Genomic DNA, 22,436 nt, shown 5'->3' with positions numbered 1-22,436 from the left:
GACGTCAAAGCCCGACCTTATTCGGCCCTTGAGGCGATGGCTTGCCCCCTTGGCCGGCTTACAACAGAGTGAGCTTTAACTCCTTATCGCTACAATCCATTGCATTATCGCTCGTGACCTTGTCCGGCAAACCTCGCCTCAAGCCATCTGGCTGCTGGAGCATAACTATCTACGGCGCAGATCAGGATTGATCCTAATCCTCTCGACAGATGCGAGGTGGGCGATCGAACCAAGGAATAAAGGAAAGGTAACTGACACACAGGTGTTCACTTTTCACACCTAGCTCCCCAGTCTGCCTGGTCGCGGCGACTTCTCCTGAATCCGTAGGTCCATTGCGGCTCTGGACATCGGGTTTGTATGCCGACAGCTGCCGGCCGGTTGGCTTCTTGTGCGCTGTTATGTCCCAACAGATGCATTGACGAACGATCCATACTTCTATCTGGAAGTCGAGACTGTTCCATAACAAAGGCAAATACGTAGTGAACGAGAAGGGGCAGTTGAGGAAAGAAATCGGGCATAACAGAACCCGGGGCATATGGAGCGGAAACGGGAACGAGATATTTGACCAAATCAACAACTTTTTGACACATTCAAGCGATATTAAACTCATCCGCAGTCCCTCCCATCATCATCTTCCTGTTCATTCGAATCTTCTCCCTCATTTTCCGTGCCGCCTCATCAGCATCACCGGTGTTGTCTATAGCAGCATCGGCATCTCGTGTCCTTGGCCTTTCGCCGTTCCTCTCCCCGTCGCCGTCACCATGACGCATACCGCCTCCGTCACTCGCGCTCCGCCCCCTCTTCGACCCGGCCTTCTTGTTGTTTCTGCCGACCCCCATCCCGCTAGGCGTCTCTCTCAAGCCGAAGCTCTTACAAAGGTGACCTAGGTGCAGCTCCTTGATATCGAACCACTTTCTCTCGCTGGCGATGTGCGTCGCGTAAGCCCTAACGTGGCTTTGGAAGGCCCTTTTCGCCAGGTCTTTGTTTTGGGGGGAGGACAAGATGAAGCGCTCGAGCGAGAGTTGACGGTCCGTCGCGCGAGATTGCCAATCTGCACCCTTCTCGTTCTTGTGGTTCTTATTCTTGGTCGGAATGACGCCGCTGAGCGGTGCAAATCCCCTTTTGAGCACTTCGTCGGCGGACATGGAGGAGACGTTCGCCACGGTATCGGGTCCCGTCTTGTATGAGCTTTTCAGCACTGAGACGTAGCCTTCTTCCTTACCTGGGAGGAGGAAAATGATTGCCCTGCCATCCCGTCCCAGACGAGCGGTACGTCCGATCCGATGCAGATGGTCTTCGGCGCTGAATGCCGGATCATATTCAATCACAAGATCGAGGTTGGGCAGGTCAAGGCCACGGGAGGCCACGTCCGTGGCGACCAGCAGAGATGGTGCAGTCGTGGCGGCAAAGGCTTTGACAATGTTAGTGCGGGTGATTTGAGGCAGAGATCCATGTAGTTTGTACAGTGTGACCTGGTTGTGGGAGGACGAGAGGATTGGAGAGGGTAAGATTGAGTCGGTAACGGATGGGTCGCGGGATGATGTTGGCGAGGGTTTGCCAGCTCCAAGGTCTTCGGTTTCAGAGTCCGTCTCAGCATTGTCACGTCCTGGCTCCTTGTTCTCTGAAGAATCTTCGCCTTCAAATGCCGTCGTGAATGCTTTGAAATGGAATTCGACGGAATCCGCGCAGGAGACGAAGACAATGGCCTTCATGACTGACCCCTTTCGTGCGAAAGTCCGCTTCAGGAGCGCTGTGAGTGTGACGAACCTCAATTTTGCTGCTGCAACGATATAGGACTGCTTCAGCTGGGCTGGAGCGAGAAAGGTGGAATCCCTCGTGCCGTTGTCACTCGCCAAAGCGTCGCCAGCCTCCTTTCGCTGTCCTAGCGCATCGTCGTCTCCGGGGTCACCTTTGATCAGAACGGCATCTTTCAGACTAATTTCTCCCAGCTTCTGTACGTTCATCTTCAACGTCGCCGAACACAGCACTGTAGTTCGCTTTTCAGGCAGACCCGGCCATTTACTGCTCCCCCTCGGCCTCTTCTTCTGATCCAAAGTCTTCACGATCTTCGTTATGTCCTCTTCAAATCCCAGATCCATCAATCGATCCCCTTCATCGAGAACAAGCCAGCGAACGTTACTCACGTCCAGCGCCTTTGTATTCTCCAGATGATCAACCAATCGACCAGGCGTCGCCACCAAAACATTAAGACCCTTTCGCATGCGGGCTTTCTCCGACTTCTTCTTTTCACCGCCTATTACGTGGCCGGCCACGATATAGTGCGCGCAACCAAGCAAGCGTTCGAGAACGACAGAGATCTGCTTGCAAAGCTCGCGGGTCGGGGCGAGGATTATGGCGAATAGACCAGAGTCGCGATGTAACATCAACGGATCTTGTGTGTAATTTTGATGTTTCTCTGCGACTTGTTCCGACATGGTCATGATTCGCTGCACAAGAGGGAGTAGATATGCGAGAGTCTTGCCGGAGCCGGTCTCCGACTGTATGAATGCGTCGCTGTCGTCCTTCAACATTTGCGAGACCGCCGCCTTCTGGATCGCTGTGGGGTTTTTGAGGTTCATCTTGGTCAAGAGGTGCGTAGCTATGGTAGGGGAAAGGCCGAGGGATGTAAAGGTGTCGATGCCATCGATCAGAGGGGCGTTAGACGGCGCCGTTGGCTTCTCTTCTCCCTTGTCCTCCTTGGGTTCTTCCACAGCGGTCGATGGCTTGGGGTTGTAGGTGAAGAGTGAAGAGATGACTTCGCGAGGGCCAGCTGTAGGTCTCTGCTCATTACCTCGTCTCTGCGCGGGCTGTTGAACTTGTGCCGAATCTGTCACATGGCCATTTTCACGCCTCCTCTTGACCGGCCGAGCGTCTGGAAATTCATCAGACTGATCTCCGTGTGTGTGGGGCTTCGTTCGGCCCTCAAAGCGGCCCTGCGATATAGGGACTGTGTTTGCATCATGTCTTCTCTTCTGGTCCCCGCCTCTTTGCCCTCTCTGAGTCGACCTCTTCGCCCTCAGACGGTCCCTCCACGACCCGCCTTTGAACTTCTGGGTGTTGCTGGCACCGGCAGAGGCAAGGCTCTCGTCGACGGAGAAGTTCAGGAACATGCCATCGTCGGCCATTGTCATCGGTGTTTGTCTAGAGAATGCAAACCCGCAGATCTCGAACTTTTTTTCTGTGGCCGACAGAAGGCGGAGAAAGGCCTTCTCCGATTGGCTGGCCTCGTTTAGCCTCGTTTCGGCGTCGGTCAAGCGACTCCGGACCTCGATTCACTTCGACGCTTCACTTCTACGCTGCACTTTGTATCATGAGCACCTTGACTCACCCTCAAGTGACGGTGAGCCCAAGAGTGCCAAAATGAGGTTGTTGTTTTTGCGACCTAGGACTCCAACTTCGTTTCATCTACCTCTCACCCACTCCTCCCCCGCTCGAGCTGGCAGCTATGGATAGACTCGCATTGAGGTTGGCCGGGTTCCGACCTTGGACGGCGACGAACAAACCATGGCAGCGACGAATCTCTCCCTTGGCGACTCTGCAATTCTCACACAGAGCTCGATGGAACTCCACTTCCAGTCCGCCTTCCTCTCCCTTTCCTGTCTTCCGACACGTCAACCAACTACGCGCTGTGCGCAGGAAGCTCCTCCTTCAAGGACGCACTGTGGGCTTCGTCCCAACTATGGGGGCTCTACACGAAGGTCACCTCTCCCTCGTACGCCACGCTCTTCAAGAGAATACCGACGTCTTCATTTCTATTTTCGTCAACCCCACCCAGTTTGCCGCCCATGAGGATCTCGATTCCTACCCGGTCACCTGGAACGAAGACATGGAAAAGTTGAAAAAGCTCCAACAGGAACACATCATGACTGTAGGCCAATCGCAAAGACCTGGAGCGATACGGGGTGTCTTTGCGCCCACTGTCAAGACCATGTATCCTACACTCCCACCCACTTCAGACATCGCCGGCCCTGGCTCCTTTGTCACCATCACACCCCTTGGGTCTCAACTCGAGGGAGCATCGCGCCCGATATTTTTCCGTGGCGTGGCGACAGTCTGCACAAAACTGTTCAACATCGTCCAAGCTGACCGCGTCTATTTTGGTCAGAAAGATATCCAACAATCAATACTCATCAAGCGTATGGTAAAGGATTTCCATATTCCCACCGAAGTCCGCGTCGTGCCAACGGAAAGAGAACCGGATGGATTGGCCATGAGCAGTCGGAATGTCTATCTCGGTAACCGGCGAAGGGAGGATGCTACGGTGTTATCCAGGGCGCTTTTTGCGACGCGTGATCTTTACAACGCCGGAGTGTTGGACGTGAGGCGTCTGCGCCGAGCCGCATTCAACGTCTTTGAGGAGGATGCCACAAGAGTTCGAAGCGATGGCCGAGAGGGTTCGAGCGGTCGCATCGAGATCGACTATATTGCAATGAGCGATCCGGATACAATGGGAACCATTATGGACGACAAAAAAGTCAATCCACGCATCGGCGCCGTCGTCAGCGCCGCGATGATCGTCTCGCCCGTCGACAAGCCCAAAACACAAGAGGAACTGAATCAGCGCAGCGTCAGACTCATCGACAACGTGATTCTAGAACCCCGCATAAATCGGAAAGAGCGAAAGCACCTCAGACAGCATGCTGCGAACCCTGGGAAGTTTCGCAAGGTGCCGCAACTGAGCATTCGGAAGGTCGCTCAGGGAAAATCGGAAGAGCCCAAGCCAGAGGAACAGGCTGGCGATTTGGAAGGAGCAAAAATCTAAGTACCGAAGCAATGAAGCGCAGCGTGAGCATATTCGAACAGCGGGAATGTGCGTGGCCGGAAAAAGTGCTGTCAGTAGATATCCCACAATGAAATTTTGCCGTCTTTGCCGCCAGCGGCTAGCCAATGTGTCCGTCGAGCCTTTTCTTCCCGTTGTTGCTTTATCATGTCGACTGCATTCATAGGTTTTGTGAGGGCTTTTGTGGCAGTAATGCTCGATAATACTGCGCCCTCTCCGGCAGCATTAGTAGCAGATGAAGAAGAAAGAACATCATCCGTGCCACCAACATTGGGAGTTTCAATAGGATCGATGGTCGCGAACGCCGTGGAATAGCATCCTACTTTGTGCCACTTCAGCACCGCCAATTCCTTGACCGTCTTGCACGAGTACACGCGCACGCGCCCGTCCCAGCCCGCAGTGGCGAAGATCTTGCCGTCGGAGCGCACGCTGAGGCCCTGCTGGCCCGAGTGTTTCGTATTGATGGCCTTTTCGCTTTCCAGGTCCTTTCCTTGGACATCGGCGAGGGAAGGCACGCGGAATTTGGAGACCACGGAGTCGGCGCTGGACGTGAAGAAGTGCGTCGTGGAAGGGAGGATGGCGAGCGACAGGATGGGTTGCGCGTGGGCTTTGCAGCTGGCGACTTTCTGCCACCCAGCCGATCCTGGGCTGGTCAGATCCCCTGGGTGTACGTGGATCGTGATTCGTCCGTCCTCGTAGCCCGAGACGAGGACGAGTGGTGATGCTGTGTCGGTCGTCTGGTGGAAGAGGCACACAGCCATTACCATTCCCATCGAGTTGTTCTTGTCCGATCGGATCTGCGACACCCGTCTCTCCGATGGAAGCTGGAAGATGTCCATACCTCCCGAGTCGAGGCCGTTGGGCGAGGCAATGAGCTGAGGGACGGCGTCCTCGCATCCAGGTTGTCGGGGATCCTGATCGCACATGGAGAAGGCGCAGAAATTGAGGGCGTTGACTGACATGGAATGAAGTAGCCATGGTTGCGGATGCTCTGATGATGGTGATGATGATGCTGCTGCTGCTGCTGCTGAGCCATCCGAGTCAGCAGGCAATTTCGTGCGTAGACCTGCGAGATCTTCCGGTCGAAGTTGCCAGACGCGGAGTTTATGATCTCTTCCGTGGCTTTGTGATGCCGCACCTCTCGTCTCAGTAGGTGTTTTATATAACGGAGATCATCGAGTGCGGCGTTTGATATGCCCGCTTACCTGACAAGTCTATTCGCTGTCCAATGCTTGATTTGCAGAATTCCCGCCTCATGAGCCTTCCACACAGCCACGGGTCGTTTGGACGAGAGACTCCATATGACCATCCACCCGTCGCTGTCTCCGGAGGCAAGTAGCGCGTTGCTGGCGTAGAAGTGAAGGGCGTGAATGGCCACTTCATGCCCTCGCAGGATGTAGGCTGGGACTGCAGGGCCAGCTTCCATGGTGCCTCGCGTGGTATCGTTTAGGTTGGCATGTTTGGGCCGATGCGAGGTTCAGGTTCATATCAACATAGGTGCCGCGTTTCAGAGGAGGAAGGCCGCTGCATCGAATCACTAGGAGGAAGGTGCAATGTGGGTGAAGAACAGCTTGATGATGAGAGGTAAATTTGCATGGTCTGACTAGAATATGCTCCTTGGCAACACCCTGGGAGGTTGTTGGCTGTTCAGTCGAAGGCCGCCGACGGTGCCAATGGAAGTTATATTCTTTGAAGACGGAGCGCTGGAGGACTGTATCTATCCCTTTGCAGTATCCAGCACAGCGGCTACTGAGTTGTCATTGAGCATTCACCGAGCGATCTGGATACAGTGACGAGCAAAAATCCAAAAAATCAGCAAGTGTGCCGAGGGTGGACGACAATTGAACGCCGCAATAACATTTTGCCTTTTAAACCACAACCAGGCCTTTAAATAGTTATTTATAGATATTGTAGTATAGTCCTTTGAATTCTCTATCGATTGATACCAGTCTCGTGGCGTAATTCGTACTCCTCGTGGAGATCTCAATGCCCATATATTTGACCTTTTCGCTATATATCGAGAGATTCCCGGCCACCTAGGGCCTCTACTACCTATCCTACGCTATTTCCTAGTAGATTTGATAGTTCTATATCTAGTAGTAGTCGTCGATAGGTGGCCGGGAATCTCTCGATATATAGCGAAAAGGTCAAATATATGGGCATTGAGATCTCCACGAGGAGTACGAATTACGCCACGAGACTGGTATCAATCGATAGAGAATTCAAAGGACTATACTACAATATCTATAAATAACTATTTAAAGGCCTGGTTGTGGTTTAAAAGGCAAAATGTTATTGCGGCGTTCAATTGTCGTCCACCCTCGGCACACTTGCTGATTTTTTGGATTTTTGCTCGTCACTGTATAGGTGAACACTATGTGCCCTTTGTCAGACTGCGGCTCGCCAAGGGAATTCGCAAAATGTGTGCAGTCTGACATGTGAATGCCCGCCATCTCCCATTCTTCAGATGGGGCCTCAGCAACGGGCAAAGTGGCCACCCTTGCCCGCAGATGAGTCTGTACAATTGCGAAAAGAATGAGCCACTGTCCCGAGTGCTGCGATACCTCTTGTGATGAATGAATATCCACTGGTTGCAATTATCTCTCCATACTTCTGAGTGGTTGCATTTCAGAAAGTACCCACCCTTAACTTATTTTAATTTAGTGGATAATTTTGGCTTAGTCAGACACGCCCACTTTTTAATTTTGCCATTGGTCAGTCTCAGTCTCATACCCAAAAAGGAAATCCAAAATTTCTCCCAACACCACCACCACCACCATCAAAATCACATTTCTCACCACAAAAACATCACAAACACATCCAAAAAAATATCAAAAATACTTCTATGCCTACTGATGGAATCGAACCATCGATCTTCTCATTGGCTAGATCCAAAATCTACGAGTGAGACGCTGTACCACTTAGCCAAGCAGGCGTGCATATCTGTGGGATATTTGGTTGAAAAATTGGAGGATCAAATATATATTTGTAGAAAATAAAAGTGTCGCGATGTGGGACCGACGGGTGAGGTCAGGTCCGTGTCATTTCGACTAGGGATACGAGGGTGAGCGGGTGAGGTTGGTTGGATTGCTCGAGCTTTTCGGCGTCCAATGAGCAGCGAATGCTTTACGAGCAGAACTTCGGGCGAAGTCGCTGCGGATTTCGGATATACTACGGAGTGACCCGTGTTCGCTCGGAACATGGGTTTTCAGCTGCAAAGGCGATTTAGGTATCAAGTTGCGCGCCGAGCGGCGGCGCGGTCCCAAGACCCTTTTTTCAGCGCATCTACCCTACGGGTGATATTGGCAGGCTAGAGCAAAGCATGCCAGCATGCGGTATCAACAAGTTCGCCAGAACCCACTGGGTAATCACCTGGCTTCACGTAAAGGGCGTCGCAAAAGCCTGGAGTCCACAAAAAACAATCACCCGGGACGGTCAGGCCCCTGGTCTCTGGGCTCCTACAGGCCGCGTGGGAGAAATCAAACGTTCCTGGGATGTTGATGCGATGGGACCCGGCGGTCTGGTTGAGGCTGCCACGTTTTTCTGGCCACGATCACGCTACGAAGACGGGTGGGAAGTCGTGCAGGAACCTTGTCGGGGGTTGTTGGCATGCATGAGGCGATTCGTTCTAGAAGCGAAGGGGGACGGGGACCGGCAGAACATGCCACCTGCAAGGACTGAGTCGCCTGGAAGCGACAGAGTTTGAGCTGCTGCACGAGGGGGTTGTGCTGAAACTGGCCCGTATTCCATCCGACATGGCGAGACTCACGCGAGCAAAAGGTTCGCCTGAAGGAAAGAAACAAGGGTAGAGTCTGACAAGAACATGTTCGCCTGTAGCTACTGGAAATTCTATACTACCCCTAAACCGTATGGTTTTAAGGCTGACGGAATGGGCCACGTACCTTATATTTTTGGGCGTCAGACTAGTTATTTCGTGCGGCGTGCGTCGCAAGGTTTCAGAAGTGGCGAAGGGGGCCAGAGAGTCAGGCTCAGCGTCTCACTTCAGCCAGCGGGAGACTGAGCCACATCACTCGCATGAGAACCGACTATGGGTGCACTATTGCCACGTGGAAGCAAGCCTCACCAGCCACAATTAGTCTCGATCGGGCCAGCAATCATCTCGAAGCGAAGTTCACTTTCGGCTGAGGCAGTCCGGGCGAAACGCGTGAGGGATGCAGCGGTGCCAAGGGGGTGCTTGTTCGGGCACCCCGAGGGTAGGGTCAGCCGGAGAGGTCGCCCAGAGAGGAAGATATATGCAGACGAGGGACCGAAATAGGCAACTATAAAGCCACAGCACATGAATCGAGACTCCAGGCCCTTGGGGGATTCGTATTTGGTCAGCAAAAGGCCCAAGGAGGGGCACACAGGGGTTGTTCAGGTGGGAGGGGGGAGGGAGGGTGGGGGAGGGCCAGTGGGATAACAGGGCAAGGGGACAACATCCCCGGGCCGCCGAGGAGGTGCTGAGGGTTAGAGTTTCTTGGAGGGGGCAGCACCTAACAATGGGTTGTAGCGAGACACGAGGACTAATCTGGATAACGGTTTATGTCGAGAGTTCGAAGGAACAAGCTGGAAGCCAGGGAAGCGCCTGCAGATTGGCAGCAAGCAACAAACCGATCTCGGGGGAGTGAGGAAGCTGCAGCGAGCGGAAGCGATGCGAGAAACAATAGGCTGATTGACTCTTGACCTCGGAGACGGTGGCCGGGGTTGTGGGATGAAAACAGCAAAGGAAGCGAATGAAGCCCGAGAGGCAGGGGTGTATTCGCCGAGTTGGGCCTCGACAGATGAGGGCAACCCCCAAAGGAGGTACCACGCATTCCTCCCAAAGGAGCTTCACACGACGTCAGGCGACGCCGTGGTCGAGAACAGTCGGCCGGATTCAACGGATGGAACGAGGAGCGCATCTTTGAGTGAGGGCGAGATCTCGGTGAGCGGTAACGAGTAGGAGGAAGTGGAGGAGGTGGAGGTGGAGGCGGAGGTTCACGATGGGATGATGTCGTTGACGAGGGTGAGGATGAGGAGGATGGATGATGATGATATTGTTGTTTAATTGACGATGAATGGGGCAAGCCATGGCTTGCTATACCAGTCGGAGGAGGAGGCGGTGGTGGTGGTCAGTCGTTCGCCGTCAGGTTTGTCAATCACTTCCCTTCACCCCCTAGCTGGCAGCCAAGCCAGAAACCAACAGAAACACAAATCACCCATGGCGATCACCCAGAAACCCCGATCTGCCCTGATCATTGTCAAACTCTGAGGCCAACAATTGCTGACACGGTGCCTGTTCAGCTGTCAATGGACTCCAGGCTGGGGCAGCTGGGCATTGAGTAGAGCTGCATCAGCCCCTGTGGTGGAAAGATCTCCAGGGCAGTGGCCGCCCATGACGCCTGAAACGAGGAGCCCTGGCGACCTGAAAAAATGACTGAGGGGCAGTAGGCTCCTCTGGGGGAGCCCTCGACGAGTCGTAGCCTGTAGGTGCCTGGGTGGGCTCTAGGCTCCGCGGGCGTCCCAAGACGTCTCCACTTCCCAACTCGATGCTGTCGGCCTCCCCCGGCAGCCTCGACGCCTTAGCCTGGTGAGCGCAGCTTAACCCAGCTAACCCACTCGGCCACTAGCCTGGAAGCCACACCTAGCCCAGCGTGCCCAGCCCTCCCCCCCTGGTCGACTGCTCGGAGGGCAACAGGGCTAGCCTAAGCTAACGAGCGACAGGGCCCAGGGTGCTATGGCCCATGGCTGATCCCTGCTGAAGCCGCAGCTCCCGCCCAATCACGTCGGCAGGCCGCATCGCCTTCTCCGTATCTTCGAGGGCGGAGTCTCAGTTAAGCTGATCCAGCATCCCAGCAATTATTTGCTGCATCTGCATGGGCGTCTGCGAAGGTTTCTGCGTTCTCTTTTTGCGAAACGACACCAGAAAAACAGGCGAGAAAAAAAAGCAAAAAGGAAGAATATGTAGAGCCACAACCTAAATTGTCAGCGTGCCAAACTCCCGGAATCAGGCTAGCGAAATGACCCCCCAGCGCCAGCAGCACCAGCACCGGCACCAGCACCAGCATCTGCACCACCAGCGCCATCACCATCACCACCAACGGCCACGGCAGCACCAAGCAGCATTTCCATTCATTCCTTCAGCAAACGTCTCGCGTCTCGTTCGACTCGCACCTGCGTCCATCAAACGTCTGGACCTGCGCCTCTTCTTTCTTTAATTGCCCCCATGTCCGCTCCCCCCACTATCACCACCACCACTCCCACCACCACTACTATCACGACTGCTGCCACTCTTCCTATAGAAGCAACGGAACATATCCCAGTTGCCCAAAGGTGCTTTCTTTGACCTGTCCTACCCTTCCATTTTCCTCTAGACCAGTTGTTGGCTGCTCCAGGTATGTTCCATCTCGTTGATCCAGAGTGAGGCGAAAGTGAGAGATGAGCGACGCGTGCTGGATGGCCCCTGCATGGCGTCATTGGTCGCAAAAGAGCAAGGACAAGAAGGCTGCTTCTGGAGGGAGAAGAGGGTGCTTGTATACAATCTGCGCCGCCTCCAGAGAACCCGTACAGGTGCAAGCGACGTCCATGGTCCGGCAAATCTCATGCTCCGCGAGTCTCAAGTTTCCCATGTTGTTGACGTTTCACATACTGATTTTGCCGACCACCCAGATCACTTCACTCCAGTCCACAGACCATCTCGCACAACACAAGACACAAACACATCATCGCAATACAACTCAACACCCGCCATAAGATCTCGCGCCCCGGACCTCGATACCCCACGTTGGCAGCAAGGGTCGACACCGATACCGACACCGACACCGACACCGGGCAATGACCGCTGGGCAAACGGTTCAAGCTGGCGAATAACTACTGTTCCTCCCATCTGCCCTCTGTGGCTTCCGGCGCGTTGGAAGCTGCAGATATACGGTCTCTCACCGGCATCTCCTTTCTCAGGGCGAACTACCATCCCCTGTCATTGCAGACAACGCAACTGTCTCCAGGGCAGGTCCCCGGAAAAACCTTTCCTTCCGCTTACACGCTACTGACTCCGCCATACGCGACCGCAGATGTGACGGCTCAACACCAGTATTCCATGACCCCAGACTCGTCGACGAAATCGACGCCCTCCTCTCAGACCCTCCAAAACAGCCCCCGCTCCATGACGGAGCTCGAGGCTCCTCCACAACCCAAGTCGGACCCCGTCCAGTCGGCGAAACAGAAACGGGTGAGGACCGGATGTTTGACCTGTCGCGAACGCCACCTCAAGTGCGACGAAGCCGTACCAAACTGTCAGAATTGCCTCAAATCTAACCGAAAATGCAAGCGCGGCGTCCGCCTGAACTTCATCGACGTCCATTGCCAACAGCCCCCGTACTTGATCCCGCGGACCCGCGATTGGAAAGTCTCTTTCCAAGATGACTCGCGCGACATTGCTTCCGAGTATCAAGGCGGTCGGGAGAGGTACCATCCTCTTGAACCAGAGCCCAAGCGGCAGAAGTTGGACGTGTCGGGAGTGACTTACGACTATGCTCAGATAGCAGCTCCAACCATAGCTCATCAACAGCTTCCAGCTCAACAGCCCTACCCTCACTCCTATGCCGAGTCAGCACAAGCTATGTATGCCAACCCCACTACACAAGCTTATGACGACACCACGAATGCCATGGGAGCTTATCCAGAAGCAGCCCAAGCATTGAGACAATCTTACCACCAGCACGCTATGCTTACCCCTGTCGAACAAGAACAAGGCTCCCCTCGCCTAGAAGACCGGAACGAGGTTCTGTACATGCAGGTATATGTGGAAGAGGTGGGCTTGTGGATGGACTCGATGGACGCGGAGAAGCATTTCTCTCGTCTGATACCCTTCCAAGCACTCAAGGAACCCATGCTGAAATATGCCTTGCTGGCCTGCGGTGTTCGACACCTCACCTTGGTCAACCCGATCTACCCAGAAGAGCATGCCTTGAACTACTACAACAGTGCAACGCAACTTCTACTGAAAGCGCTACAGAATCCTGACCGAGATAGCGTATTGTGCGCCACCACAGCCACCATCCTCAACGTCTACGAAGTCATGTCTGAGAAAGCTCTGCAACGGATGAACCACATCGCCGGCGCCCGGGCCCTCATCAAGGAGTGTCGATGGGATGCCACCTCAACGGGCATTGGGGCGGCCTGTTTCTGGCTGAATGTCGGACTAGAGTTGTTTAGCTGCCTGCATTTCAATTGGGCCGTTGCTTGGGACCCCGACACCTGGGGTATTGACATCGCCATGACCCCTCAGCTTGTTCCCGGACACGAAGAAGACTGGGCACACAGGATGTTGTGGATACTATCAAAGATTACCAATTTCAGATCAGAGGCTCAGCGACGATACAACGACAGCAGTGTCCATGCCGAACAGGTGCGCTTGCACCAGCGAAACAAACAGTGGCTAGGCCTCAAGTTTTTCTGTGACCGTTGGCATGAGTGCGTTCCGCCCACAATGCATCCTCTCGCATATGTTCCGCCTCAGATGACGGCATCGAAAAGTGCGTTCCCTGAACTGTGGTTCATCAAGAGGGCTACCATCGTCGCGAGGCTGTTCTATCATACTGCCATGGCGCTGCTGGGTTCGGTTCACCCTTTGGCCAGCATGCACCCTCAGAAAGCAGAGGAGATGCAGGACATGAGGATCCACCATTCGAGGCAGATCTGCGGGATTGTGGCCCATGTCAAGGACCGTGGAGTGGCTTCAGCCTCCATTCGCTGTCTGGCAGTGGCTGGCGAAAACCTCACTGTCAGACGGGAACAGGAAGAGGTGCTGCAGATTTTCGACCGAATCAAAAAGGAAACGGGTTGGCGCGTCGACTCGATCCACGATGAACTCAGGGAGAAATGGGGTTGGACTAGTGTTGTTCAAGACTACGACACCATGAGTTCAGCGTCTACGTATTATGCACCTTCGAGGCCTTCAGCTGCTTCAAATACACCAAACGCAACGCCTCCGCGTGCAAAATACCCCAGCGGCATCGTCAACCCATTGTACCAAAATGCCGATTTTTCGGCCCAGAATCCGCCGTATCAAGGAAACTACGTCCCTCCCGCTCCTGGCCATGTCATGCATAACAACACGCAGATGTATGGGTTTTCCGGTATTGCGGCCATTTGACCTTGTTCAAGACTCCTTCTGCAGAGTGTCGGGGCACTACAGAACCCGACAGCAAGTACTATAATTCGTTGCGTCGCAGCATAAATCATGGGCGTTGACGGTCTGATTGCATCTATTGAGGACGTAGCAGAGAGCTTTGCTGGAATGTCTCAAATTCGCAGCTGCGCATTGAAGAGTTGGATTCAGAGTTTGGGATTTTGATGGCCGGACGACATAGACACGATCGAGACGGGCCAGAGAGTATGGGACTTGGAACAGAACCCGCTGGCTCTTGAGGGGCGCAAACCTGGGATTCAACAGGCGTTTCTCGGGGCAAAGAATAAGGCTCAGTGCTCGGAAAACCAGACGGCACGGGCGAGCATAGTTAATAATGGTTGCTGTACGAGGATCAGGTGAGTTGTACTCCGTATATATGTATAGTCGATTGTGAGGCCTTGGTGCGGGTGGTCTCTGTAGCCACTTGGCCAGTTGGGTATATATCCATATATCACAAGAAGACTGCAGAGCATCTAGCTTCTTCTCAAACGCGGGATGCTCATGAGGCTGCTGACCTTCGTATTGGCAAAGCCGTTCTTCGCTTGCGCTCGTAACCTTATTCACTGTTGTCTCTACTGATTCGTCAACTAGAGCCGCGTGATTCAGCCGCACGCTCCCCCTCGGAGGTTTCCAGAATACGAACCCCAGCATCAAAAAGCAAGTGGTCTTCGAGCCTCCCTCATGGAGCTGTTCAGCTCCTGGCAATGCCGAGATGGCGGTCCCTGGTGTGTGTCTGCTGTGCCTGTTGACGCTCTTCGTCCTCCCAACCCCATCTCTCGGAGTCAGTATCCAGTCTGACATAATTTCAAGATGCAACAACGCGACTGGTCCTGCTGATCAGTGCAGCATTGTTGGTGACGGAGATTTCTATGGACTAGGGGTCAGAATCGGCATCTATGCATCGTGGTTCGCCTCTTGGGTCAGCAACAGCTTCCTGCTCGACGCACGAGAGATCTGTCAATCGCTTGACACCAACGCCAGCTTTTTGTTCGCCATCGCCGTCGTCGTCGCCACGTACTCCACGTCGGGTAACATCCGAGTCATCGACGCGCTGATCCTCCTGCTCCTGTCGTTCGGTTACCTGCTCAGCGTCATGACCCTGTGGGGATACAGGACGAAGCCCGCAAACCGCAAGCACTTCGGCGGCTGGGGCACACATTTCCGCCTGATCCTCGTGAACGCGATATGCGCGTATGGCATTTGGTTCTGGAGTGTCGGCATGACTGACAAGCTGCCCCAGTGCAACACGAGGGAACAATGCGGCGGGCTGAAGTTGTGGATTCTCGTCGAGGTCCCCATCGCGGGCGCCGGCATCCGAAATCTGTTCCTGGCCTTTTCTTGCATCTGTGGTGCCTTTTATTTCACCATGTTCCTTGCCGCCAGTCTTGCTCTTCTGAAGCTCCTGCGGGACATGAGTGACAGCAACTGGAAGGACTGCCGTGAGCCCTTCAGCTGGAAGCTGCGAGAAAAGATCGCAAAGGCGGAGCCTTGGCCTCTGAATCTGTGAGTTTCTGCCCTCTTCCTTTCACATGTTCATCCTTATCAGTGATTTTCTCTGCTAACCGGAACCATCACAGGCCAAAATGGACTAGGATGTCAATCGCCGGTTTGACGGGTGTGTGGCTTGTCTTTGCCATCGCGTCGATAGAGATGACTCTCAAGATCAATCACGTCACGGGCGATCGTGTCCAGACATTCATCGCCACTGCTGGTCAATTCATCCCGCTTGTCATCGGCGGCTGTACCCTTCTTAGGGTCCTCTGGAAAGTGGGGTTGTTAGGTTTGCCCTTCAAACTGCTCATGATGTTTCTGTTCCCGGATGTGAAACCGGAGCGTCGGAACACAGAAGCCATGCATGGGCCAGTTGATCCCGCGTTAGATGGGCGGACTTGGTGGTGGAGAGCCGTTACCACGTTCCTGCCCTGGCTTTGCGTGTTCAAATGTTGGAGACGCTCTGGCCGAAGGCGTCCGATGCGAAGAAAGCGTCGCGAATCGGGTTCCGCAAGCTACAGCTTCTCGAGCTCTACCTCGGAGTCCTATGGTTCTCGTTCCTCGCCGTCATCGGATCGAAGTAGATACTGAAGGCTGACTTGGCCAGGTGTGGTTGATACAGGCACCTATTCTAGGGGCCTCTTTAACTAGACTGTGTTGCTAATAAGGGTGCTTTTAACTAAGCTTAGCTATACACAACGCAATGGTTAAACTGTTTAGGTAGGTATGCCGAATATGCCAAGAAATCAACTACCAATTGGACGAAGGGCGGATAGTCCGAGTCCTTCTAAGGCCACCCACTGGGATACTTATCTCGCTGGACACGCAGAAATAGGCGCTATGAGACTTCATATGCGAGCAGTTGCAAACTCCAAGTTATGAGAAAATCGCCGAGTCAACTTAGGTGTCCACCCTTGTTTGAACCCGCTCTTCAGCAACAGCAATGGAGCAAGGCCAGGCTCCCAGCGAGAAGCCAGGTCGTCCGCCCGCTCAATCCACCCTTCACGAAGTGCGGACTGCCGAGAATAGCGCTGCCTATTTGCTGCCCAAGGTGCAGTCCATGAAGGAAGCCAACCCCCATCTGACGCTCCTGGACGTAGGCGCCGGCTCAGGCACCATCTCTGTGAGTTTCGCACAGCTCATCCCCGACGGCCACGTTACCGGCGTCGACCTCAACCCAGACATCTTGCCACGGGCGCGAGCCGTCGCTGAGATGGCCGGCGTCGAAAACATCGACTTTCAGCAGGGCAGCGTGTACAAACTGCCCTTTGCCGACGAGACGTTCGACGTCACCTGCTGCCATCAGGTGCTGATCCACATTGGCACCCCGTGGGACGCGCTGCGTGAAATGCTCCGAGTCACCAAGCGAGGCGGCATCGTCGCGGCCCGCGAGGGCGACTACGAGACCGAATGCGTCTGGCCCGACCTCCCCTACCTGTCCAAGTTCCACAAGCTCATGGCAGGCCTGATGAGCGCCGGCGGGGGCACGCCAACTGCAGGCCGACAGCTGGTTTCTTGGGCACTCAAGGCCGGCGCCGAACCGAGCCAGATCACGCTCAGCTATAGTCCATCGTCATACGATACACCGAGCAGGAGGAAAATCTGCTGTAAGTACATTTCATGATTCCACCTCTGCTTTCTCCTGGCCTGCCGATTATGGGCCTCTAATGGCTGTGTTGTTCTTCTAGCCCAGGGCCTGTGCGATCAGCTCAGAGGAGGTTCTATGCGCGCGAAAGCCCTCAAGTTCGGCCTGGGTTCTGAAGATGATTTTGAACAAATGGCCGCGGCTTGGGAGGAGTGGGCGAAAAGAGACGATGCTAGCCTGGCGATGCTGAATGGAGAGATTCTCGTCCAAAAGTAATGGATTGCGAGACTCCCAAGTCACGTTTGACTGCTGGTCCGTGGTACACCGGGGATGCAATAACAATACACGATAGATGAAAGCCAAGCCATAATTTTCGACGGTGACAATTTCAGCAGAAAGTGAGCGTCAGTTTGATCCTTCATGTTAAGTCTTCGTGTCGGCGAGGTGGGAGGTTGGCAAATATAAGTTGTATTTTCTGAATACTATACGACTTACAGAGGCATCGGATAAACACTATGTTCCGGCCGCAGCCAGCTGATACCAAGGCCGAGGACAGCATATCCGAAATTGATAGCCGAACATTGGGTGTCCGTAGTCATTCCCCTGTTGTCCCTTGCACGGAATTCGCGGAATTTTGAGAATTTGCCTCCTCGCCTCCTGGTAACATGCCTAGCGTCGATTTCTCCAGATACCCCACACCATTGCTGGGGAATGTGGGAAGCTATCTCCCCAGGCATGTCCAGACCACCTGCCTAAATCTTTGTTCGGTAACTTGTATCTTCTCAAACATCTTTCCAACGAACAGACACTCCGGATAACTTGATAGTAGCCATCAATACTAAAAAAACGAAGCGAACAATTACCCCCGAACACGCCGCCGACTCCTCGGGCAACAGAGATGTCGAGCGACTCTAGCCGCAAAGAGCGCTTTAAGCGGCCTAGGTATGCTGCAAGGGCATGGTATGTCGCATCTGTCCGGTCGTCGATACTGCTTCTATCATGGTAACGAACTGAATTCTAGCAAAGAGTGTAAACGCAGGAAAGTCAAGTGCAACGGAGAAACTCCCTGCCTTCATTGTGATCGCTACGAGGTCCAGTGCCTCTATCCCACGAAGAACGTCTCTGTCCCAACCGAGCGTTCGTCGTAAGTCGATATATTTCTGGCAGCAGAGCATGTCCCTGACATGGCACAGGGACATCGAAATGATCAATGAGAAGCTCGGATGGCTTTCAGAACAGGTCAGCATCCTGGTGGCGCGAGACGGGTTTTCCGAGCAAGGGGACAAACCCCGGCCCCTTTTGGGATCGGCTTCGATATGCTCGCCTCGCTCGAATCGAACTCTACCCTCGCCGGCACCGGCGTCACAGTTTCTAGTAGGTCAGTTGCCGAGGGACGTGCGGAAGCTACGTGGTTCAGACGATTCGGCTTGCTCACACGGCACTGTCGATGTGACGGACGATTTGTCCGTTGGTCACACAAGTGTGCCCACCAAACAAGCATCATCTGCTCTGGGTGGACTTGCCGTCACATGCCACCCTCTCCTGGCGATCTCACAGGCAGAGGCCTTGCGTTTGATCGATGTCTACGAGGATGAATGCGGATCCGTGTATCCCCTCATTGACATTGGCCATCTCCGGTACTTCGCTGCCAATTTCTACGCCAGTGCCAATGCGTCGCGGGAACCTGCCACCTGGCGCACCTTCCAGGTTGACCAATCCTCGAAAGGATCACTCCATACTCTGGAAATCGTGCTTGCAATCGGTTTGGTGATTGAAGGCGGTGGTACAACTGACCTGGCCTCTGCATTGGTGGACGAGCTGGAAGCCGAGATTGACCACCGCCCGTCTGGAGTTTCCGTCGACATACCTTTCGCGGAGATTCTGACCCTCATGGTATGTCCCTAGCCTCTTCCACATCAAGGAATCGCCACTGAGAAAGCACAAGAGCCTTTACCAGTTTTATCGGGAAGAGGAAGTCCTTGCCTGGAGAACTATCGGCCTCGCCGCGAGAATTGCCTTGGAGCTAGGCTTGCATCTTCACGACCCCCCATTCAGCACCTTCCAGAGCACAAGGGAGCGGGAACGTGCAAACCGACTGTTTTGGTGCATCTATTGTCTGGATAAACGCTGGAGCCTCGGCACAGGACTTCCGTTTGCGCTCCAAGAGGCTGATATTGACCCAAGTCTTCCAGAACCGGTGGGTTGCCTCGTCTTGGAGCTTCTGTGTTCTAACCGTGACTCCAGCATGATCCACATCCGTATCTATTCACGAGCATGATAGCCTATTCGAGGATCGGATCGCAGATACTGAAAGCCTCGTCGGGAGCGAGTCACCTTCGCCAATTCGGAACCAAAGAAGATATGGCTTTCCTCACATACCAGGTGCAGCAATGGTATAGTTCGCTTGACTCCGAACTTCGGATCGAGCCTGGCCAGGAACTTGCTCTCAAGACCCTGTCTCCTGCTCGCAACCGACTAAGAGTTCTGCACTATCTACGGAGGAACCAGCTCCGCATGTTGATCCATAGAGGAGCGCTCTTCACCACGGCCTCCATCAAGGCGGATCCGCAAAGCGCCAAAACTGCTGTTGATTTGGCCAAAGACACCATTACCCTGCTGGACCAGCTGCGCAACACTTCTGACATCTACAGCTCCCACCCGGTCTGTTTCAACTACTTCCTCTATTCCGCGCTGACCGTGATCTTACTTGCCGCTTATCGCGCGCAGGCCCAGTTCCATGAGTACTGTCGCGAAGAGTTTCACGTGGCTCTTGACCTGATTGGAGGAGTGTCGGCAAAGTCAAGTGTGGCTAGGAAGTTGTGGAAGATCATCAAGCATCTCAAGATCATTGGCCCTGAGACGGGCATTCTTCCTTATATGGACACTCAGCAAGACCAGTCGAGACAGGTGCAAGTCGCTCAACCTCAGTTGAACAACAGCGCCGACAGATACCTCGAGCATACCAACAACACGCATCTCACAGAGGAGGCACTCAATGTGTGTGCGATGAACGGCTTTCCAAGCTCCATTCCCTACGGTGATCCCGGCCTATTCGCTGGAGACCATGCCGTGGATGCCACGTTACTCAGCTCGGAGCTTTCCGACCTCTTTCAAGCCATCGAGCCGACAGGGTTCGAACAAACGCCATCACAGGTTGTGGGCGCGCTTCCGACGTTTCAAGCGGCACACAATTTCTCGAGGAGCGTCTGGAACGTACTCTGACCGACCAGTGGGTCACATGCATCAGCGAGGGGTCTTCGTATTTGGAGATCTGCGCGTTTTTAGATACTCTAGCACCAACTACACTTGTCCGAGGAACCGAGCAAGTGCAGTTCTGCAAGGAATTATGTCAAATTCATACGTATTACTCTCATTGCGGCGACTATCTAAAGAAAGTTGAAAGAAGGATACCCGTGGTCCACGCAGTCCTGCAGCTTCTGTGAGAACATGGCCAGGCCGCCAAAGAAGATCAGCGTCGAGCGCAACTTGCCCTCGACGTTGGCGCCGTAGAAGTACGAGTCGATTTTGCGGAAGAGCATCTTGTCGCTGATGGCGTCGCACAGGGCGCCCCACTCCTCCTCGCCCTGCGCGGTCGACTCCATGGCCGTCCGGGCGAGCTGGCACCGCTCCTCGACCCGCGTGACGGCCGCCGTGATGAAGTCGACGTGCGCCTCGATCATGGGTGGCACGTTGGCCAGCGGCGACTTGGGCCCGAGGATCATGAACAGGTTCGGGAAGCCGGCGGCCGCGACGCCCATGTTGGTGCGCGGGCCGTCCTTCCAGTGGTCGTTGAGCGTGAGGCCGCCGCGGCCCTCGATGCGGATGCGCCGGTACGCGCCGTCGAAGGCGTTGAAGCCGGTCGCGCAGATCAGGACGTCGAGGGCATGGCACGTGCCGTCGGCCAGCTTGATGCCCGTGCCGGTCACCTCGGCGATCGGGTTCTCCTTGATGTCGACGACGTCGACGTTCTCTCGGTTGAATTGTTCGTAGTACCCGGTGTCGCAGATGGGCCGGCGCGCGTACAGCTCCTTGGGCGTCAGTTTCCTGCGCTTCTCGGGGTCCTGCACCGTCTGCGCGATCTTGGCCTTGATGAAGTCGCACGCCGTCTTGTTGGCGCCCTCGTCCGTCGTGATGTCGGTGAACGAGCCCATCAGGAACCGGATCCCGCTGCCCTGGTCCCACAGCTCCTGGTAGATCCGCCCCCTCTCCTCGCTCGACACGTCGGTGGTCTTGATCTTGGCCTCGTCAATCCCGCCGCCGCTGACGGTCTGGCACGCCCGCGCCCAGATGTCGTCGTACGTCTGGTTGATGAGATCCCGTTCCTCCTTCGACACGGCTTTCCGGCCGGCGGGCACGCTGTACTGGGGGTGTCGCTGGAAGCAGATCAACGAGCCGACCGTCGGCGCGATCGTCGTGATCAGCTGGACCCCCGTCGAGCCGTTTCCGATCACCCCGACTCTTTTGTCGCTAAAGTCGTAGCTCTCGGGCCACCGGGCGGTGTGGTACAGCTCTCCTTTGAAGCGTTCCAGTCCGGCGATGCTCGGCCAGTTGGGCTCGCTGAGGAGCCCGACCGCTGTGACCACGTACCGGGCGGTGAAAACACCGGCGCTCGTTTCGATGGTCCACGTGTAGATGTCGTCGTTCCACCTCATGGACCGGACCTCGGTGTGAAATTGCATGTATTTCCGCAAGTCGTGACGGTCGACGACGTGGTTCAGGTAGGTCAGAATGTCCCCGGAGTCGAGATAGTTGTCTGACCAGGGATAGGTCTGCAGGTCTTCCTTGTCCCAGGAATACCGGTATAGCAGGGAATGTGTGTCACTCATCGCCCCGGGATAGCGGTTCCAGTACCATGTTCCCCCTGGGCCACCGGCCCGATCAAATACTCTCACTGTGAGTCCCAGGTTGAGGAGGCGGTGGGCTTGGTAGATGCCGCCCATACCGGCCCCAATGACTACGGCATCGTAATATCCCGACGCCATATTGCTGAGCAAGAGAATTGCGAACAAAGTAGGTCAGTCTTGTTTGATCACGAAAGAATAGGCCTACACGCTCTGAAGGACTCTCTTATTATGAGGGCTCAGGCATTTGCGATGACGGCCCTCATCGTCGTGCTCCGGTGCCCAAGCCGCCGCATTTCCGAAATACACCGACTCGCGGACATGCGACCTTTCAGTGCTGTCGTTAGGCCCTTTCTTGGCTAGTGCTAAGAGAGATTGCAGACTTCCAGGCTCTGCGGACCAGGTCCGTGGTATGGAGCCTGGGCTGCCGAAGAGGTTCGAGAAGTGGAGCCAAGGGGGTTGGCATATTCAGACGGAGGAGTACCGCTCTACAACTTGTTGTCATTTACACGGACGGCTTTCCGCAAGTCGTACAAGTGATCGTGTAGCAACAGGCCGCACCTTTGCAGC

General features: G+C 54.7%; 8 protein-coding genes and 1 non-coding gene across 10 annotated transcripts; 5 read left to right on the top strand and 4 right to left on the bottom strand.

Annotated features, from left to right (window-relative positions):
- Positions 1–480: 480 nt before the first annotated feature.
- PV07_00462 (uncharacterized protein) lies at positions 481–3,140 on the bottom strand. Its single transcript, XM_016386914.1, has one exon. The coding sequence runs from the start codon at positions 3,129–3,131 to the stop codon at positions 591–593; it is 2,541 nt and encodes an 846-aa protein (XP_016253842.1). The 5' UTR covers positions 3,132–3,140; the 3' UTR covers positions 481–590.
- A 170-nt stretch (positions 3,141–3,310) lies between these two features.
- PV07_00461 (pantoate-beta-alanine ligase) lies at positions 3,311–4,954 on the top strand. The gene has a single exon (XM_016386913.1). It carries the CDS (start codon positions 3,446–3,448, stop codon positions 4,760–4,762), a length of 1,317 nt encoding a protein of 438 aa, XP_016253841.1. The 5' UTR covers positions 3,311–3,445; the 3' UTR covers positions 4,763–4,954.
- PV07_00460 lies at positions 3,573–6,524 on the bottom strand. 2 transcript variants are annotated; one of them, XM_016386911.1, is made up of 2 exons: positions 5,986–6,524; positions 3,573–5,902 (listed from the first exon to the last, which is right to left on the bottom strand). In XM_016386911.1, exons 1-2 carry the CDS (start codon positions 6,204–6,206, stop codon positions 4,834–4,836), a joined length of 1,290 nt encoding a protein of 429 aa, XP_016253839.1. In that variant the 5' UTR covers positions 6,207–6,524; the 3' UTR covers positions 3,573–4,833. The 2 variants fall into 2 exon arrangements, with proteins under 2 accessions (XP_016253839.1, XP_016253840.1); XM_016386912.1 differs by having other exon boundaries at positions 3,573–5,804.
- Positions 6,525–7,626: 1,102 nt separating this feature from the next.
- On the bottom strand, positions 7,627–7,715 carry PV07_00459. The gene has a single exon. It is a non-coding gene; the product is annotated as a tRNA-Thr (tRNA).
- A 2,930-nt stretch (positions 7,716–10,645) lies between these two features.
- On the top strand, positions 10,646–14,502 carry PV07_00458 (uncharacterized protein). Its single transcript, XM_016386910.1, has 2 exons — positions 10,646–11,154; positions 11,429–14,502. The coding sequence occupies exon 2, from the start codon at positions 11,856–11,858 to the stop codon at positions 13,911–13,913; it is 2,058 nt and encodes a 685-aa protein (XP_016253838.1). The 5' UTR covers positions 10,646–11,154; positions 11,429–11,855; the 3' UTR covers positions 13,914–14,502.
- A 154-nt stretch (positions 14,503–14,656) lies between these two features.
- PV07_00457 (uncharacterized protein) lies at positions 14,657–16,024 on the top strand (the record flags this gene model as incomplete). The annotated part of the gene is made up of 3 exons (XM_016386909.1): positions 14,657–15,452; positions 15,527–15,724; positions 15,829–16,024. Exons 1-3 carry the CDS (start codon positions 14,662–14,664, stop codon positions 16,022–16,024), a joined length of 1,185 nt encoding a protein of 394 aa, XP_016253837.1. The 5' UTR covers positions 14,657–14,661.
- Positions 16,025–16,265: 241 nt separating this feature from the next.
- Positions 16,266–17,386, top strand: PV07_00456 (uncharacterized protein). The gene is made up of 2 exons (XM_016386908.1): positions 16,266–17,047; positions 17,129–17,386. Exons 1-2 carry the CDS (start codon positions 16,384–16,386, stop codon positions 17,299–17,301), a joined length of 837 nt encoding a protein of 278 aa, XP_016253836.1. The 5' UTR covers positions 16,266–16,383; the 3' UTR covers positions 17,302–17,386.
- A 537-nt stretch (positions 17,387–17,923) lies between these two features.
- PV07_00455 (uncharacterized protein) lies at positions 17,924–20,247 on the top strand (the record flags this gene model as incomplete). The annotated part of the gene is made up of 5 exons (XM_016386907.1): positions 17,924–17,985; positions 18,047–18,169; positions 18,219–18,918; positions 18,971–19,222; positions 19,270–20,247. The coding sequence occupies 5 exons, from the start codon at positions 17,924–17,926 to the stop codon at positions 20,245–20,247; spliced, it is 2,115 nt and encodes a 704-aa protein (XP_016253835.1).
- A 164-nt stretch (positions 20,248–20,411) lies between these two features.
- On the bottom strand, positions 20,412–22,036 carry PV07_00454 (uncharacterized protein; the record flags this gene model as incomplete). Its single annotated transcript, XM_016386906.1, has 1 exon — positions 20,412–22,036. The coding sequence occupies exon 1, from the start codon at positions 22,005–22,007 to the stop codon at positions 20,412–20,414; it is 1,596 nt and encodes a 531-aa protein (XP_016253834.1). The 5' UTR covers positions 22,008–22,036.
- Positions 22,037–22,436: the final 400 nt, after the last annotated feature.

Source organism: Cladophialophora immunda, assembly GCF_000835495.1.
Source record: "Cladophialophora immunda strain CBS 83496 unplaced genomic scaffold supercont1.1, whole genome shotgun sequence".
Lineage (NCBI taxonomy): Eukaryota > Fungi > Ascomycota > Eurotiomycetes > Chaetothyriales > Herpotrichiellaceae > Cladophialophora > Cladophialophora immunda.
The sequence above is the reverse complement of the archived record's forward strand: the minus strand, read 5'-3'. Positions and strand labels throughout refer to the sequence as shown.

What these genes read in the sequence shown, in the direction of transcription:
- PV07_00456 (XM_016386908.1), top strand. Translation starts at nt 16,384, where the DNA reads ATGGAGCAAGGCCAGGCTCCCAGCGAGAAGCCAGGTCGTCCGCCCGCT. An exon ending in GAGCAGGAGGAAAATCTGCT is followed by an intron (nt 17,048 to 17,128) that starts GTAAGTACATTT and finishes TTGTTCTTCTAG; the next exon opens with CCCAGGGCCTGTGCGATCAG.
- PV07_00461 (XM_016386913.1), top strand. Translation starts at nt 3,446, where the DNA reads ATGGATAGACTCGCATTGAGGTTGGCCGGGTTCCGACCTTGGACGGCG.
- PV07_00460 (XM_016386911.1), bottom strand. Translation starts at nt 6,206, where the DNA reads ATGGAAGCTGGCCCTGCAGTCCCAGCCTACATCCTGCGAGGGCATGAA. An exon ending in ACAGCGAATAGACTTGTCAG is followed by an intron (nt 5,903 to 5,985) that starts GTAAGCGGGCAT and finishes GGCATCACAAAG; the next exon opens with CCACGGAAGAGATCATAAAC.
- PV07_00458 (XM_016386910.1), top strand. Translation starts at nt 11,856, where the DNA reads ATGACCCCAGACTCGTCGACGAAATCGACGCCCTCCTCTCAGACCCTC.
- PV07_00462 (XM_016386914.1), bottom strand. Translation starts at nt 3,131, where the DNA reads ATGACAATGGCCGACGATGGCATGTTCCTGAACTTCTCCGTCGACGAG.